The 18,053-nt window shown below is 42.1% G+C and overlaps 1 protein-coding gene across 2 annotated transcripts; it reads right to left on the reverse strand.

Annotated features, from left to right (window-relative positions):
- Positions 1 to 3,703: 3,703 nt before the first annotated feature.
- On the reverse strand, positions 3,704 to 16,751 carry LOC149388636 (chloroplast stem-loop binding protein of 41 kDa a, chloroplastic-like). Of its 2 annotated transcripts, none has more exons than XM_089621798.1 (6): positions 16,282 to 16,751; positions 16,082 to 16,203; positions 15,887 to 15,989; positions 15,672 to 15,810; positions 9,960 to 10,237; positions 3,704 to 4,155 (listed from the first exon to the last, which is right to left on the reverse strand). In XM_089621798.1, the coding sequence occupies exons 1-6, from the start codon at positions 16,675 to 16,677 to the stop codon at positions 3,973 to 3,975; spliced, it is 1,221 nt and encodes a 406-aa protein (XP_089477924.1). In that variant the 5' UTR covers positions 16,678 to 16,751; the 3' UTR covers positions 3,704 to 3,972. The 2 variants fall into 2 exon arrangements, with proteins under 2 accessions (XP_089477924.1, XP_089477922.1); XM_089621796.1 differs by having other exon boundaries at positions 9,960 to 10,240.
- Positions 16,752 to 18,053: the final 1,302 nt, after the last annotated feature.

The following is an 18,053-nucleotide window of genomic DNA, read 5'->3' on the forward strand; positions in this document are numbered from 1 at the left end:
TTCAACCATTTAACTCAATATTCTAATTTAAACATATACTCATTTCAAATTTTTATATTCTAATTTAAACATATATTCATTTCAAATTCAATTTCAATTTCAATTTTCAATTTCAATCTAAAATATAACAGTTATATAAATATTGTCACTCACCTTCAATGACGAGGTAACACGGTGTCGGGCTGGGCAGCGGCGGTGGGGGCAGCTTCGCTGATTGGGGTCGGGCACGAGTTGCGACGGTGGGGGCAGCGGCGGTGTCGACGAGCGGGGCTTGTATTTGGGAGCGGGACGAACCTGCAAAGAGACCGAGTGAGATGACGATAAAGGTGAGAGAGAGAGAGACAGAGAGAGAAAAGAAAGAGATGTACCGGGGAGCAACGGGCGGCGGTGGCTTGACGTGGGGCAGGGGCGGCGGAGCTGGACGTACGTGGGGTAGTGGTGTCGGAGCTGGACGTGGGGCGGGCTGGTCATGGCGAGCTGGACAGGGGCGGGCTGGTCACGGCGGGCTGGACGGGCGGGCTGGACGGGCGGGTTGGACGGGCGAGCTGGACAGGGGCGGGCTGGACGGGCGAGCTGGACAGGGGCGGGCTGGACGGGCGGGCTGGACGGGCGAGCTGGACAGGGGCGGGCTGGACGGGCGAGTTGGACGTGGGGCGGGCTGGACGGGCGGGCTGGTCACGGCGAGCTTGACAGGGGCGGGCTGGACAGGGACGGGTGGGCTGGGAGGTCACGGGCGGCGGGGGACACCGGGCTGAGCCGAGGTGGTCACGGGCGGCGCGGGGGACGACCTGCAAGTCGTAGAGACAGAGAATAAGAGAGAGAGAGAGAGAGAGAGAGAGAGAGAGAGAGAGAGAGAGAGAGAGACACGTACCTTGGAGGAGGACGACGAAGGGCTCACGGTGGCGGGGAGGTCACGGCGGCGGGGGAGGTCACGACGGAGGAAGAAGAACGAGCGTCGGAGAGAGAGAGAGAGGGGAGGCGGTTTGGGCGAAGAAGAAGACGCTCGGGTATTTAAAATACCCTAAAACTATTAGGTGCGACAGTGTCGCACATAATACTCATACGTGTCGCACCTAATATGACTATTAGGTGCGACAATGTCGCACCTAATGTGAAATTCCAGAACCAAAAATATTCGGGGGGAATTTATGACCGTTTTAAATTTTTAAACCCATTAGGTGCGACATTTGTCGCACCCAATACTATCAGGTGCGACAACTGTCGCACCCAATACTATCAGGTGTGACAAGATCATATTGGGTGCGACAAAGTCGCACCGGATAGCACTAATCATCAGCGAAATTTTTAGTCGCTTGGAGGACTATCTGGTGCGACATGTCGCACCTAATATGTGCTTAGGTGCGACATGTCGCACCTAATACCCTTCCGCACCTAATATGTTAATTTGTAGTAGTGAGAATGGGAAGCGGCCAAGGAAGGCGTCGGCGGGGAAGTGGCTACGGCGTCGGCGGCGGAGCGGCGGAGTAGTGGCGGAGCGCGGCGGAGGAGCTGCAATGGGAGAGAGAGAGGCCGGTAAGGAGAGAGATGTGAGGAGAGAGAGAGAAGTGAGGAGAGAGAGAGAGAGAGTTACCGGGTACGACGAGGTCGGCGTCGGCGGCACACGGCGGAGGAGGGCACGGCGACGGCGGGAGAGAGAAAAAGAGAGAGAATCGATTTAGGTTAAAGAAAGAGAAATGGGGAAGCTGGGTCGCGATCTGGTATTTAAAGACATTTACCGACGATTTTTTCGTCGCTAAATGATTTCATTTCGTCGCTAAAAGAGCTTAAAATCACCAGACATTTAGCGACGATTTATTCGTCGCTATTAGTAAATTTCACATATTTAGCGACGATTTTATCGTCGCTAAATCATTTTGTTTTAATTTAATGGGAGGGATTTTTCCCTCTTTAAAATTCGTCGAAATTCGAAAACATTTAGCGACGATTATTTCGTCGCTAATTGTATAGCGACGATAAAAATCGCCAGACATTTAGCGACGATTTCATTTCGTCGCTAAAAGAACTTAAATCGCCAGACATTTAGCGACGATTTGTTCGTCGCTATTAGTAAATTTCACATATTTTGCGACGATTTTATCGTCGCTAAATCATTTCGTTTTAATTTAATGGGAGGGATTTTTCCCTCTTTAAAATTCGTCGAAATTCGAAAACATTTAGCAACGATTATTTCGTCGCTAATTGTATAGCGACGATAAAAAACTATTTAGCGACGATAATATCGTCGTTAAATGTTTTCGTTTTAATTAAATTGGAGGGACTTTTCCCTCTTTAGAAGTCGAAATTAATTCTACATTATTAGCGACGATAATATCGTCGCTAAATGAATTCACAAATAATTAGCGAACATTTTATCGTCGCTAATTATATTCCCGCGAACTTAGCGACGACAAAAAAGAATTAGCGACGATAAATTCGTCGCTAATTATCTTTGCCGCCAGACTTTAATATTTTTCGCCCCAAAAAATTAGCGACGATAATATCGTCGCTAAAAGGGTGATTAGCGACGATTTATTAGCGACGATTAAGTCGTCGCTAATAGTTTCGTCGCTAAATGTGGTATTTCTTGTAGTGAAATATAGGGCTTTCAAGTTGTGTTCTTATAAATAGCTTATCACTTGTACGTTTTTATTCAGAGAAAACAGATAAGAAAACTGTCCCAAATATTATCTTAGATATACTTATTTCTCTCCTCACCATTTCTTTATGTGAGTAAAACACAGTGTGTTCATTTATATTACTGTACGTGTGTGTGTGTTTATCTTTCAGGTCCTGCAACTACAGAATCCTGGTTTTTTTTTCAGCTCAAGATGAATCAACCTGGCTCGATAGGCCATGCTTCAGCGAAGAAAGACCTAGACGAGGCTATCGCTACAATGAAAAGAGAGGATGATATTTTCGACAGTCTCAACGACTTGCTGATTGAGAACTAGCCAATCTCTCGGATCAACAACAGCAACGTCACGTATTCCCGCCGCAGCTGCTCCTCGTCACTTGTGAGTTAAAATCTTGGTTTTCTGTTTATGTGATCATAATTTTATGATATTAATTCAGGGTGTTTTTTTCACGGGCAGTACCATATATATTAGCATAACAAGGATATTAAAAAGATGTGCGAGGAAGGTGTGACCGAGCCTGAGATGATCGAGGCTACGATTTGAGCCTGTAATCACCCGGGCCGTGCTGAACAGGTTTAGACAGTCCGCTACAGAGGAAAGGGACTCCTTAAAAGTAATAAAATAGTATGAATGATCGGATCAGGGACTCAAGTCTAGTTATGAGTTCTCATTTTGATACCTCAGTATCTTAACATATATTACCTAGTTCAAGTAGCAAGGATTTTGGCTGGGAATGGTGTCTTTAGCTTACCAAAGTCAAATAAATCATGCTAAGCTAGCTAATAGGGATAGGGTAAATTACTAGACTGAACTGATGGTACATCAAAAAATTTAAGGGAATGAACTAAATTTTTATTTAGAACTAGAACTACTAAAATATGCACGATAGTTTAGCTGTGACTTGTGAGTGAACTACAGGAAAATACCCTGGGTTTATACGCGTATTACAGCATTAGAATTTAGAACTCATGAACAAGCATTCTGGTACTTCTATTTTTCTGAAATTTATACGTTCATTAATTTTTTTTTATTTTTTATTATTCTACAATTTCATTATATCACCTCTGAATCCACATTTGCATATAAAATACATCAGTCAGATCTTCATTCTCGCTTTTACTTGTCCAACTTCCGAATCAAGAAGCCTTTTTACAAACAATCTTTATATTCTCTTATATTCCGTATTTTCACTTTCATAGGCACTGTGTTAACAATATTGTAGCGCCACAACTCTTATTGAATCAGCCATTGCGTGTCACCAACCTCAATTTGGAAAGAAATGAACAATAAAGAAAAAGAACAGAAAAAAAAACAAGCAATCGATCCTTGGGATGAATTAAGCTGCCACGGGAAGTTTAAGCAATTCGAGAATCTTGTCGTCTAAGTCGAACTTGATATCCTTCTTGTCCCGACCAATTTTAACGTACTCCTCGAATCTCTCCTTCAAATCCTCTGGAAGGTTTGTGGTACTTTGCCACCCCAAAAGCTCCTTTGCAGCTCTCGGCTCCGCATAGAAATGCTGCAAAACCACACACACACAACATCATTAAGCTTTTCTTTTAGGTTATGTAGCGAACCAATCACGTACAAATATAAATTTTGATGAACGGTCAACGTTTTGTTAATTTTGCGAAGTAGCCATTAACATAAATTAACTTAGAAACGTCAGATTCATTAACTGTATATGAAACGTTAATTAAATAGCAATTTTAACATTTCAACAACTTTCAAGTGGCCTAATCTGTTGTATATATTTTTGTAGAAGTGTGAATCCCGGATGCACACCTAGCCCAGCCCATCAACAGGTATTTGATTCAAGTCGTGTAGGGTGAAAAACGACAGCTTGTAGCAGCCTCTTTGTGTTGCTCGCTGTGAGTCGTTTTATGCCACACGACTAGAACCATTGGATGACCAAAAGATGAGCGGCTAGGATTGCAGCAAAGGATATACGCGAAGATATAACGAGTGCTATCGAAGACCAAGAGTCAGAGCGAGAGTCGTTCGATTAATCTTCATCTTTTCTAGGGTTTTCTTCTGGTGAGAGCAATCAAGAGAGAAATTGGGATTCCAGAGTTGTGATCTGTTTTTGTTGAGAGTTCGGTTGAGAATATCTCTATTCTTGATCGCTGTGTTGTTCTGGTTGTTTTCTCGGTCAAGATTTGTATCTCTGTAACAAAAACCTTGGAAGTTTGAGTAGTAACCCCGATATCGGTCAGCGAGTTCCGTCACCGGAGCTCAACGTGCACGTAGCTGTGTTTTACAGTGAAGCACGGTAAAATTTCTTGTGTTCTTATTGTTCTTTGCAAATTTCGATCCCAAACCGTGCTTGACCGTCTGAGTGAATGTGTGTTCGATCCAATCAAACAACAGTGGTATCAGAGCATTAGGTTAAACACAATTCCTCTCTTGTCGAGTCTTTTTCCCAAAACACCATCCCCAAATCCCGTGTCTAGGGTTTGGTCTAGATATCCCGTGTTCTTGAGGGTTGTACTGGTGGTCGTTCGGTGATCGGTGACCATCCAAGAAATTGTCTGCACAATCGGTGGTGTGTTCTTGCAAACGCGCAAGAATGAGTTCTTTGAAGATGGAGTTTTCGGTGTTCGACGGCAAAGGAGACTTCGCCAGCTGGAGCAAGCGAATCCGAGCCCTCCTCTCCCACAACAAGGTCCTCATAGCCCTAGAGCCTGACGAAAAGAAGTGGAGCGAGGAAGCTTTGAAGAAGAAGGACGAGATTCTGGAGGAAGCCTACAATCTCCTCATCCTGAATCTCTCTGACGCCATTCTCCGGAAGATCGATGGCGCCGAGACGGCTCTGCAAGTCTGGGAGAAGCTAAAGTCCATCTACTCCGTTCAGACAGCCCCTAGCTTGGCGTTCTTGAAAGGTGCAATCTTCAACTACAAGATTGACCCGTCCAAGTCAATCGAAGAAAACCTGGACGAGTTCTTGAAGATGAATCAGCTCCTAAAGGGGACTAAGCAATCCCTCGATGACACCAGTCTGGCGGTAATCCTCCTAAATTCACTCCCAGAATCTTTCTCGGTGGTAAAAGATTCACTGCAATACACTGGCACTGTTCCCTCCCTCGATCTGGTTATTTCCGGCCTCAAAACTCGTGAGCTGGAACTCAGAAACCAAAAGAGGAGTGCTGGTTTGAATCTTTTCGTGAAAGATAAGCCTGATCATGCCGCATCAAGCAATCCTCCGAAGGGCAAGAAGAAAGGCAAGAATGCCGGCAATGGCAAGACTGAAGGACGCAAGTGCTTCTACTGCAAGAAGCCTGGCCATGTGAAGAAGGACTGCTACAAGTGGCTGAACAAACAGAAGAGTGACAGCAACGAGACGAATGTGGTAGGCAATAAGGCCACTGAGAACAGTGCCTTTGAAGTCCTCAATGTCTCAGACAATGTACGCTCGAAGGAGTGGGTTCTCGACTCTGACTGCACATTCCACATGTGTCCCTATGCAGACTGGTTCTCAGATTTGAAGTCTGTCCAGAACTGCACCGTGTACATGGGCAACAACCACCCCTGGAAGGTCATGGCGGTCGGCAGCATCTCTTTCAAGCTTGAGGACAACAAAAATCTGATCCTCACCAACGTGCGTCTAATACCAGAGCTCAAGAGAAACCTCATCTCCCTGGGTACCCTAGACGACCTTGGCTACAAGAGTGTTGCAGAAAATGGACTCCTCACAGTAAGTAAGGGTGGTAAGGTTCTTCTCACAGGAAAGAAACACAATGGCTTGTACATCTTATGTGGTTCACAGTGTTGTTTCTCTGCCCCTGTTTCTCTTGTTTCCACTAACATTGCAGATTAAGATAAATGGCATCTCAGACTTGGACACATGAGTCAGAGGGGCCTTGAGATCCTCGGCAAACAAGGTAGTTTTGCTAAGGACAAATTTACCAACATCAGTTTTTGTGAAACTTGTATTATGGGGAAACAACATCGTCTGAAATTTTCTAAGGGCACACACTTATCCAAACATGTACTTGAATATACTCATGTTGACTTGTGGGGCTCAGATAAGACCACCACTCACGTAGGGTATCGTTATTTCCTGTCTATTGTGGATGACTTTAGTAGAATGGTTTGGACTTATCTTTTGAAATCTAAGGATGAGGCTTTTGAAAATTTTAAAAATTGGCAGACTTTGGTTGAAAACCAATCTGATCAGAAAGTTAAAAGTCTCAGAACTGATAATGGCCTAGAATTCTGTAACTATTTGTTTGATGAGTATTGCAGTAGCAAGGGGATTGTAAGGCACAGAACTGTCCAACTCACGCCTCAACAGAACGGAGTGGCTGAGCATATGAATCGTACAATCTTGGAAAAGGTAAGGTGTCTTCTCTTTACATCTGGTTTATCTAAGCCCTTTTGGGGTGAATCCCTTGCTACTGCCTGTTATCTCATTAACCTAAGCCCCTTAAGTGCTATCAGTTTTAAGTCACCTTTAGAAGTTTGGTCTGGTAGAACTCCCAACCTGAGTCATCTCCGTGTGTTTGGGTGTGTTGCTTATGCACACACCCGTGAAGGCAAGCTTGACCCTAGATCCATAAGATGTGTTTTTCTAGGATACCCTAGTGGGACAAAAGGCTATAGGTTATGGGAACTAGGAGGTAGGGGCATTAAGATCATTGTGAGTAGGGATGTGATCTTCAATGAGAGTGTTTTTCCTTGCCGTGAGTCAGAAAAACCAGAGAGACCCCAACCTGAAACCCTTAGCAACTCCAGAAACCCCGATAGCACAAACCTTGAGGTGGAGTTGGACCCTGAACCCATAGAGCCTGAACCTGACCCTGAGCTTGAACATGCCGAACCTATAGGGATTCAAGATGGCGAGGATGAACATGTTCAAGTGGACCAGCTAGATAGAACTGATCAAGAAGAGCTAGAGACCTACCAGTTAGCTCGTGATAGGTGTAGGAGAGAGATCAGACCCCTCAATAGGTACTCTTTTGCTGATTTGGTTTTCACAGCCTTAGTGACTGCTCATGAGATCCAAGTGGTGGAACCGAGCAGCTACAAAGAGGCTATAGAATCCAAGGACAAGTCCTTGTGGCTTGCAGCAATGGAGGATGAGATGAAATCCTTAGCCGTAAACCAAACCTGGAAATTAGTTCCTAAACCTTCAGACCGAAAGCTCATAGATTGCAGGTGGTTGTTTAAGATCAAGGATGGCCTAACCCCTAAAGAACCCTTGAGATATAAGGCAAGGCTTGTGGCAAAAGGCTTCACCCAACGTGAGGGGGTAGATTTCAATGAGATTTTTTCCCCTGTTGTGAAATATAAGACTATCAGGATTATGCTATCCATTGCTGCACACTCTGATCTTGAGGTGGAGAAAATGGATGTTAAAACTGCGTTTTTACACGGTGAAATTGAGGAAACACTTTACATGTCGCAGCCTGAGGGTTTCCATGACAAGAAACACTCAGATTGGGTTTGCCTTCTTCAGAAATCATTGTATGGTTTAAAACAATCTCCTCGCCAGTGGTATAAAAGATTTGATGGCTTTGTTGTGAGCATTGGCTTCCATAGAAGCAATTATGATGCTTGTTTCTATTTTTCCTGTGATACCTGCCCTGTGTACTTACTTCTCTATGTAGATGACATGCTTTTGATCAGTAAGTCCAAGTCTAAAATAAAAGAGCTGAAAGACAAACTCAGTTATGAGTTTGATATGAAAGACTTGGGAAATGTGAGAAAAATCTTGGGTATGATGGTTGATAGATGCAGGGAAAAGAAAGAGCTGAAGATTCATCAGTCAGCTTATTTGCAGAAGCTGATTGACAAGTATGGACATAGAAATCACAAGCATGTACATGTTCCTCTAGCTGGACATTTCTTGTTGGGAAGGCACCAGTGCCCAAGAACTCTGTCAGAGATCTCCAAAATGGAGAATGTGCCTTATTCCAGTGTGATTGGGTCTGTTATGTACTCAATGATCAGCTCTCGCCCAGATTTGGCCTTCTCCATATCTCAGCTGAGCCGTTACATGTCCAATCCTGGACATGAACATTGGAAGGCTCTCCAATGGGTTTTGAGTTACATTAATAGTACTATTTTTGTTGGTTTAAATTACAAACGCAGATATGAGTCACTTGATCTTGTTGGGTATGTTGATTCTGATTTTGCAGGTGATAGAGACTCAAGGAAATCGACAACTGCATACTATTTCACTCTTGGAGGAAATTGCATCAGCTGGAAATCGCAGCTACAACCATTGGTAGCACAATCCACAGCAGAGGCAGAATATGTAGCACTTGCAGATGCTACAAAGGAGGGCATTTGGCTGCAAGGAATGCTCGAGGAAGCAAAGCTGTTATCAGGAAAGGCTGTGATCTACTCCGACAATCAGAGTGCTATTCATCTCAGCAAGAACCCGATCCACCATGAAAGAACGAAGCACGTGGACATCAGATATCATTTCGTGCGAGACAAAGTGGCAGAAGGTGAGATCGACGTGAAGAAGGTTCCGACAGAAGACAATCCGGCAGACATGGGAACTAAGGTGGTTACGAACACAAAGTTCAAGCATTGCTTGAATTTGTTGTTCATCGGATAAAAGGAAGGTGAGTGAGCGAAGATGGTGACGAGATAATATGCGACTGATATCGAAGAGGTATGCATTCAGACTTCAAGGTGGAGAATGTAAAAGTGTGAAGCCTGGATACACACCTGGCCCAGCCCATCAACAGGTATTTGGTTCAAGTCGTGTAGGGTGAAAAACGACAGCTTGTAGCAGCCTCTCTGTGTTGCTCGCTGTGAGTCATTTTATACCACACGACTAGAACCATTGGATGACCAAAAGATGAGCGGTTAGGATTGCAGCAAAGGATATACGTGAAGATATAACGAGTGCTATCGAAGACCAAGAGTCAGAGCGAGAGTCATTCGATTAATCTTCATCTTTTCTAGGGTTTTCTTCTAGTGAGAGCAATCAAGAGAGAAATTGGGATTCCAGAGTTGTGATCTGTTTTTGTTGAGAGTTCGGTTGAGAATATCTCTATTCTTGATCGCTGTGTTGTTCTGGTTGTTTTCTCGGTCAAGATTTGTATCTCTGTAACAAAAACCTTGGAAGTTTGAGTAGTAACCCCGATATCGGTCAGCGAGTTCCGTCACCAGAGCTCAACGTGCACGTAGCTGTGTTTTACAGTGATGCACGGTAAAATTTCTTGTGTTCTTATTGTTCTTTGCAAATTCCGATCCCAAACCGTGCTTGGCCGTCTGAGTGAATGTGTGTTTGATCCAATCGCACAACAATTTTTAATACAAAGAAGAAGATATATAAAAAAAAAAAAGGTAGACAACATTTATTACCATGTTACGAAACGGAAAAGCTTTCTTGGCATCGGATCCGACAGCTTTCGGGTCGTAATGGACGATGCTGACGTGGCGACCGGTAACTTTTGCGCAGAGCTTGGCCATGCCGTCCAAAGTCACGGCGCGGTCGCTCACACAGTTGAAAATATTGCCACTCGCGGCCTCGGGCTTCTCCACGGCCACGGAAAGCATGGAAGCCAAGTCCCGGACATGAGATATGTTCGTCAATTGCATCCCCGAGCCCGGGATCAAGATCGGCCTATCCCTCACAATACCTGCTTTTTACACCCAAAAAATATTAAGGAAAAGATTAAGAGATTTATAACTGATTAAGTCTATTCAAACTTGAGAATTTCATTTTATCATATGTTTGTGATTTTTTTTATTTCTAGTCATTATGCTTACGTGGCACATGATTTATACCATTTTTACCCTCATTAATTATTTAATATAATTTATTTTCGAACTTAATAAAATTCAATTTATTATTCAAAATCTCTAATTATTAGAATTTCAGTTCTCTCTCTCTCTCTCTCTCTCTCTCTCTCTCTCTATCTCTCTCTCTCCACATTTTTAGCCATGGAAAGAGGTCAAGAACATTAAAATCGCAATTAATAGTCAATAATAACTATTAATTGGTAATAACTGTTAATAGACTATTAAGTGTGATGTTTATTGGAATAGATAGTTTGGTTTAGGTCGTTTTAGCTAGTTATTGTCGTTTATTCCTTTTATTCAATTTCTTTGTCGTTTGTTTTGTAACTCAGTGTTATAAATACTCTGTAATCATTATTTTTTAATACAACGAAGAATATTCCTTTTTTTCAAATTTCTTCTCCGAAAATCTCTCTGCAAATGTTCGACGAAGCTCAGTCGTGAAATGGTATCAGAGCAATTCGCTCCGCTCATCTCCACCTCCGTCTAAAGCAGACTTTCGGTTTTTCTATCCTTCTTCTTCGTTTTCTTTTCCTCAATGGCGACTCAAGAATCTTAGAACGAATCTCCGGCGACGGGAATCACATCGCGACGGTTTCTCAATGAAGAAACCCTAGATCCTTTCTTTCTGCATCACACCGACACTACTGGACAAATTCTTGTCACAAATGCGCTCACAGGAGACAATTATCCGACATGGAAGAGATCAATGAAGATCGCGCTCTCTGTGAAGAATAAATTCGGATTTGTTGATGGATCTATCCCCAAACCGAGTGATTCCGAACCAAATCGCCTCGATTCTTGGAAAAGAAACAATGATATCATCATTGTGTGGATGCTCAACTCAGTATCCAAGGAAATCTCATCAAATGTGATCTACAACGACTCCGCCGCATCGATTTGGAAAGATCTTGAAGAGCGATTCCAACAGAGTAATGCGCCGAGGATTTTTGAGCTGAAGAGCGATCATGAATCTAATGCAAGATCAGATGACTGTTGGCATGTATTTCACTAAATTGAAGAGCCTGTGGGAAGAACTTGCTGATTTCAGGCCGGATTGTCCTTGCTCATGTGGAGGAGCAAAGGATTTGGTCAATTTTGTTCAAGATGAGTATGTCATGAAATTTCTGATGGTACTTAATGAGTCTTTCAGCAATGTTCGAGGCCAGGTTCTTCTCATGGATCCAATGCCTTCAATCAACAAGGTTTTCGCAATGGCCACACAACATGAGAAGCAAAGATCTCTCAGCACTGATGTTCTTGGAAGCCAAGATTTGTCAAACTCGACGGCAATGGCGGTCAAAGATGATCCAAAACGGTTCAACAACAAGAAAGACAAACCAACCTGTACTCACTGCAAGCTGGTTGGTCACACCGTGGATAAGTGTTACAAACTCCATGGCTTCCCACCAGGATACAAATCAAGATTCAAGGCAAATGCAGCTGAGGGATCAGGCAACACCTCTGAAGCCAATCCTGGCCCTACAACCAATGCGATGGCAAGCCTCACCACTGATCAGATTCACCAATTGATCAGTGCTCTCTCCAATCAGCTGACTGCACCAAGTGCGCCTGAAGGATCCAACAACATCAACATGACCACTCTCTCTACAGGTTCATACTGTTATTCTAACAGTACAGGTTTTTCTAAACACTCTTACAACTCATGGATACTAGATTCAGGAGCCTCTAGACATATCTGTGCATATAAGTCTTGTTTTCATACCTTTAAGCCTCTGCATAATTCCACAGTGACTCTACCCAACCATACTGTGATCCCTGTACATAGTTATGGTGATGTGTACATTAAGAATTTAGTGCTCAAGGATGTATTGTTTTTACCTGGTTTCAAGTTTAATTTGATATCAGTCAGTGCCTTGATACGAAGTTCTCTGGTCACTATAACATTTTCTGATACTGGTTTCATGATTCAGGATATCAAGTCGACGAAGATGATTGGCAAGGGTGAGACCGTCGATGATTTGTATGTGCTAAGCAGTGAGAATCAACATTGCATCAACCATGTTTCATCTCACACTTGGCACAACAGATTAGGACATCTCTCCTTCAAAAGACTTGATATCTTGCGTGACAAGTTACATTTTACTAATGGAAATAAGAATGTACCCTGTGACATTTGTCCTTTAGCTAAGCAAAGACGTCTTCCTTTTATTTCTCATAATCATTTAGCTAGTAAACCGTTTGATCTCATACATTGTGATGTATGGGGGCCATATTCTGTTACCTCTCACACTGGTTTCAAGTTTTTCTTGACACTAGTTGATGATTGTAGTCGGTTTACATGGATCTATCTAATGAGAAACAAATCTGATGTTCATGCTATTATACCTCGCTTTTGTGCTATGATTTCTAACCAATTTTCTACTACAATTAAACAGTTTCGTTCTGACAATGCCAAAGAATTGATTTTTTTTGACTTTTTCTCTAAGACAGGTATTATTCACCAATTTTCCTGTGTAGAGACACCCCAACAAAATTCAGTGGTTGAACACAAGCATCAACATTTATTGAATGTGGCAAGATCCCTCTATTTTCAATCTCAGGTTCCCATTCAATATTGGTCTGAGTGTATTCTCACATCTGTGTATTTGATTAATCGGACTCCAAGTCCTCTTCTTTCTCAAAAATGTCCTTATGAAATTCTTTATGCTAAGAGTGTTGATTATGATTTTCTAAGGGTCTTTGGATGTCTTGTTTTTGCCTCTACATTAAAGGCTCATAGAACTAAGTTCCAACCTCGGGCAAGAAAGTGTGTTTTTATTGGATATCCACCTAATATTAAAGGGTATAAGTTACTCGATTTGATCACCAGAGAAGTGTTTATTTCTAGAGATGTGGTGTTTCATGAACATATTTTTCCTTTTCATGATCAAAAGAATACTAATGCTCAAGCTGATCCTTTCCCGGATTTAGTCTTACCTGTTCCTATGAGTTTCACAGACTCCATAGATCACTCTGCACACTCAAGTCAGTCCAAGGACGTTGAAGAGGCTCATGACTCTGAGCCTAAATCCATTCTTCAACCTGGTATCCTGCCTGAACCAGTCACTGCAGTCAGAAGATCTACAAGACCAAGAGCACCTCCAACCCATTTGAAGGATTTTCATTGCAACCAATCAGGTGTACATCATCCATCTCCGCATCCTTTATCTAATGTTCTTTCTTATGACAACCTTTCTAGTAATTACAAGTCATATGTTCTTTCCATATCTGATCACTTTGAGCCTCAATTTTATCATCAGGCTTGTAAATTTCCACAATGGAAACAAGCTATGAATGATGAGCTCAAAGCCATGGAAGACAATAAGACCTGGTCTATTGTTAATCTGCCACCTGGTAAAAAGGTCATTGGCTGCAGATGGCTATACACAAACAAATTCAATGCCGATGGTACCATGTCTAGGCATAAAGCCAGACTTGTTGCAAAGGGGTACACTCAAAGGGAGGGCATTGATTTTTTTTATACTTTTTCCCCGGTTGCTAAATTAGTTACTGTTAAGGTTGTTCTTGCATTAGCTGCCTCTCAGAATTGGTGTTTAGCCCAACTAGACATCAATAATGCTTTTCTTAATGGTGAGCTTTTTGAGGAGGTATATATGGATGTTCCTCTAGGTTATTCTCTTCAGGGGGAGCTGAATCATATTGGTCCTAAGCCTGTTTGTCGTTTGCATAAGTCTATATATGGTTTGAAACAGGCATCTAGACAATGGAATATCATGTTCACCAAGTCTATTCTTGATCATGGGTTTGTTCAATCAAAATCTGATTACTCTCTTTTTACCAAGGGTAATTCAGATAATTTTGTGGCTATATTATTATATGTTGATGATATCATTGTTGCAGGTCCAAACCCTTTGGTCATTAATGGTGTGAAAGCTTACTTGCATACCAAGTTTAAGCTGAAGGATCTTGGTCCTTTGAAGTTTTTTCTTGGGATTGAGATTGCCCGGTCACATACTGGCATTGTGATGAGTCAGAGACACTATGCCCTGCAAGTCCTTGAGGATTATGGTTTTTTGGATTCAAAACCAGTCAATACACCAATGAATCCTAGACATTCTTTAAATTCTGAAACTAGTGTCTTATTAGAGGATATTAAGCATTATAGAAGTTTAATAGGACGTTTATTATACTTGACTATTTCGCGTCCTGATATTACTTATGCTGTTCATTCTCTGAGCCAGTTTTTACAAGCTCCTCGTGATATTCACTTACAAGATGTTCATCATTTGCTCAGATACATCAAAGGGTCTCCGGGGCTTGGGTTGTTTTATCCAGCAAAGTCTTCAACTCAGATACAGGGATTTTCATATGCAGATTGGGCAACCTGCGCTGACACTCGGCGTTCAGTCACGGGATTCTGTGTCTTCTTAGGAGGAGCTTTGGTGTCATGGAAGTCCAAGAAACAGAATACGGTCTCCCGCTCCTCAGCCGAGTCTGAGTATCGAGCGATGGCTGCTGCAACTTCAGAGATTATTTGGTTGCAGCAACTTCTCCGAGATCTCAAGGTCTCATGTTCTAGTTCTCCAGTTTTATACTGTGACAACCAGGCGGCGATGCACATTGCGTCAAATCCTTCGTTTCATGAACGAACAAAGCACATCGAGTACGACTTGTACTTTGTCCGTGATCATTTAAGCCGTGGGGATTTGAAGCTTTTGCCTTTGAGAGCTCATCATCAACTAGATGATGCTTTTACTAAGCCGCTTCCTTCTTCGACTTTGACATCTATTATTTCCAAGTTGTCAGTCAAGAATCTCTACCTTCCAACTTGAGGGGGAGTATTGGAATAGATAGTTTGGTTTAGGTCGTTTTAGCTAGTTATTGTCGTTTATTCCTTTTATTCAGTTTCTTTGTCGTTTGTTTTGTAACTCAGTGTTATAAATACTCTGTAATCATTATTTTTTAATACAACGAAGAATATTCCTTTTTCAAATTTCTTCTCCGAAAATCTCTCTGCAAATGTTCGACGAAGCTCAGTCGTGAAAATGTTGTTTTTTTACCTTCGTCATGACTAAAAATGTAACGAAGATAGAGAGAGCATTTATGTATAAATAAATTATTTTAATTTAATTTATTTTTAGCAAAGAATAAAGAAAAAAAAATAAAGGTAATTATCTTATTGCATCAAGTATTAATATTGACTAATTACTAAATATTATTAAAACATTGCCTATTTCAAGATTCTACGAAAAAGCTAATAACAGCGCCCAAAGATTGATCTTTCAACGTTTAATTAATTTTTGGACTTACGGTCGAAGAACCATTCCTCGCAGTCTTTGTTGTTTCCGGACCCAATCATGTACTGTGGACGAAAAACCGCCCACGACCCGAAAGCCTCCGCGATATACTTCTCAACCGCCACGTGGCTGGCGTCGCCTTTCACTACATCCTATAAACAAATAAAACAGAATCATTTCACGAAAACTCAGAAAGGGATCAAGAAATATAATTAATCACAATTGTACCCCTTCAACATGAGGAAGCTCATCGGCGGGCTTGTAGATTCCGGCGCTGCTGATGTACAGAAACTGCTTCACTCCGGAGCTTTTGGCCCAATCTATCACTGGCCTAATATTCAAAAGGCACCAAATTAATCAAGCACTTTGCTAATTAATTAAGCTCTGTTTGGTTACATAAAGGTTTTTCAAGAGAAAGATGACCTAACAGTGTCCAAATCCTTGCCATTGTTGTCCAACACCACATCGAACGCCGCTCCGGCGAAGACCTTCCCTACCTCCGCCGGATTTCCCCACACAGTCTCTCCTCCGGCGCTCACTATCTCCTGAACAACCATATAATTGAGTCAATTGAGGTCAAACTCGGTCAACGCATCAACGAGAGAGAGAGAGAGAGTAATAGCTGAGAATCTGCTGAACGGAGGCTTGTTCATCTTGTCGGAGGCTTGGTCGCCGACGGTGAGGACAGTGACGTGGTGGCCGGAGGAGAGGAGCTCCTTGGCGAAGTAGAAGCCGATCACGGCGTGGCCGCCGCTGTAGGTGTTGATGATCAGCACTTTCTTCTTCTCGGCGGTCGCTGTGATGGAGGCGAAGGACGAAGACGACGGTGGTGTGATGAGAGGGCGACGCGTGGCGGCGAGGAGGGAGGAAGAAGCGGCGGCGAAGGAGGAGGAGAGAGAGAAGGAATTAGGGCGGAGAAGAGAGAGAAGCCGATTGGCATTGGCGGTTGACGGAGTTTTGGAGGAGAGAGAGTGGAAGAGGAGAGTGGATGATGATGATGTGGAAGATAGAGTCGCCATTTTTTCTCGAGTTCGTTAGAGCCAGCAGCTCCTATGCTTCTAGATAAAGGTATCGTTTCTTCACTTCTTCTTTTCTTTTTCTTTTTTCCTTTATTTATTAAAACTAAAAACTAAATGAAATCACATTTAGCACAAACAAAATGTCTATATTGAATATAGAGTCCAACGACTGTATAGCCCAATAGAACTTAAGCTTTTGCAAAATAGTCATAGTTTGTCAACTATAAGCAAATTAGCCAACGTAAAATTAATCTAAACTGGATTAAATTTAATCTCAATGAACTATAAAGACAGAATGTAAGCTTTATAAAGGTTGGATTAAAATTAATCGAGGCAGGATTAAAAGTCATAGTACTCTCAATTGGCTATTTTGCTATACCTAATGAAACTATGGCTATTTTGCAAAAATCATAGTTTGAATTGGCTACTTCGTACCATTTTTCCTTGAATATATTGCTTGATGAAAAAAAAAAGTGTTATGTTTTAATGAAGAAAAAATGGTATGAAGTAACCAATTCAAACTATGGCTTTTGCAAAATAGTCATAGTTTCATTAGGTTAGGCAAAATAACCAATTCGAAAATCCTTCCCCAAAAATCCCAAACAGAACACGTTCGAGATCGTGGCTGATGAAGAGGCGGCGAGCAATAGTCAGAGCTACAACAGCTACAAGTTTTTCAAGTACTTCAAACGGAAGTTCAAGCTCACCGAGACCGTGCCGCCGAGCGACGTCGTTGAAGCCTTCGCCAAGTTCTCCGACAGCGATCATCGGATGTCAACCGATCAACTCCGGCGATTCATGGCGGAACATCAGGCCGAGTCCGGCGAGGTCACGCTCGCCGAAACCCAGGCGATCGTTACCGAGATCCATAGGAGGCGAAACGAAACGCCGAGGGACAGAACGACGATTCTGGATTGGCTCGGACGATTTCTTCTACATGCTGTCAAGGATTAAATTTTAGGGTTGAATAAAATCTCTGGATTAAATCATGCCTGGATTAAATTTAATCCTGCCTGGATTAATCGCAGCTTGGTTATTTTGCTTATACTTGATAAATTTTGGCCATTTTGCAAATCCTTAAGTTCTATTTGGCCATTTAGCCGATTGACCCTTTAATGAAATATTTTTCTAAATAGTCATTTAAATCTAAATAATTAGTAAAATAGTTGACATTTTAATTTTTTTAGCAAAATAGTCTAGTTTCCGTTATCCTTTGCAACATAGTCTAATTTTCCGTTTATTACCAAAATAGTCTAGTTGACATTTTAAGAGTTTCACATTGTCTATAAAAACTTTTGACACTGTTTATTATTTTTTATCGATACTTTATATAACGCATTTGTCACGTTATGTAGTTTTATTTTTTTATATTTTAG

The sequence above is a fragment of the Urtica dioica genome, chromosome 8 (assembly GCF_054948205.1).
Source record: "Urtica dioica subsp. dioica isolate 48M chromosome 8, U.dioica_male_clone48M_v1_H2, whole genome shotgun sequence".
NCBI classification, from domain to species: domain Eukaryota; kingdom Viridiplantae; phylum Streptophyta; class Magnoliopsida; order Rosales; family Urticaceae; genus Urtica; species Urtica dioica.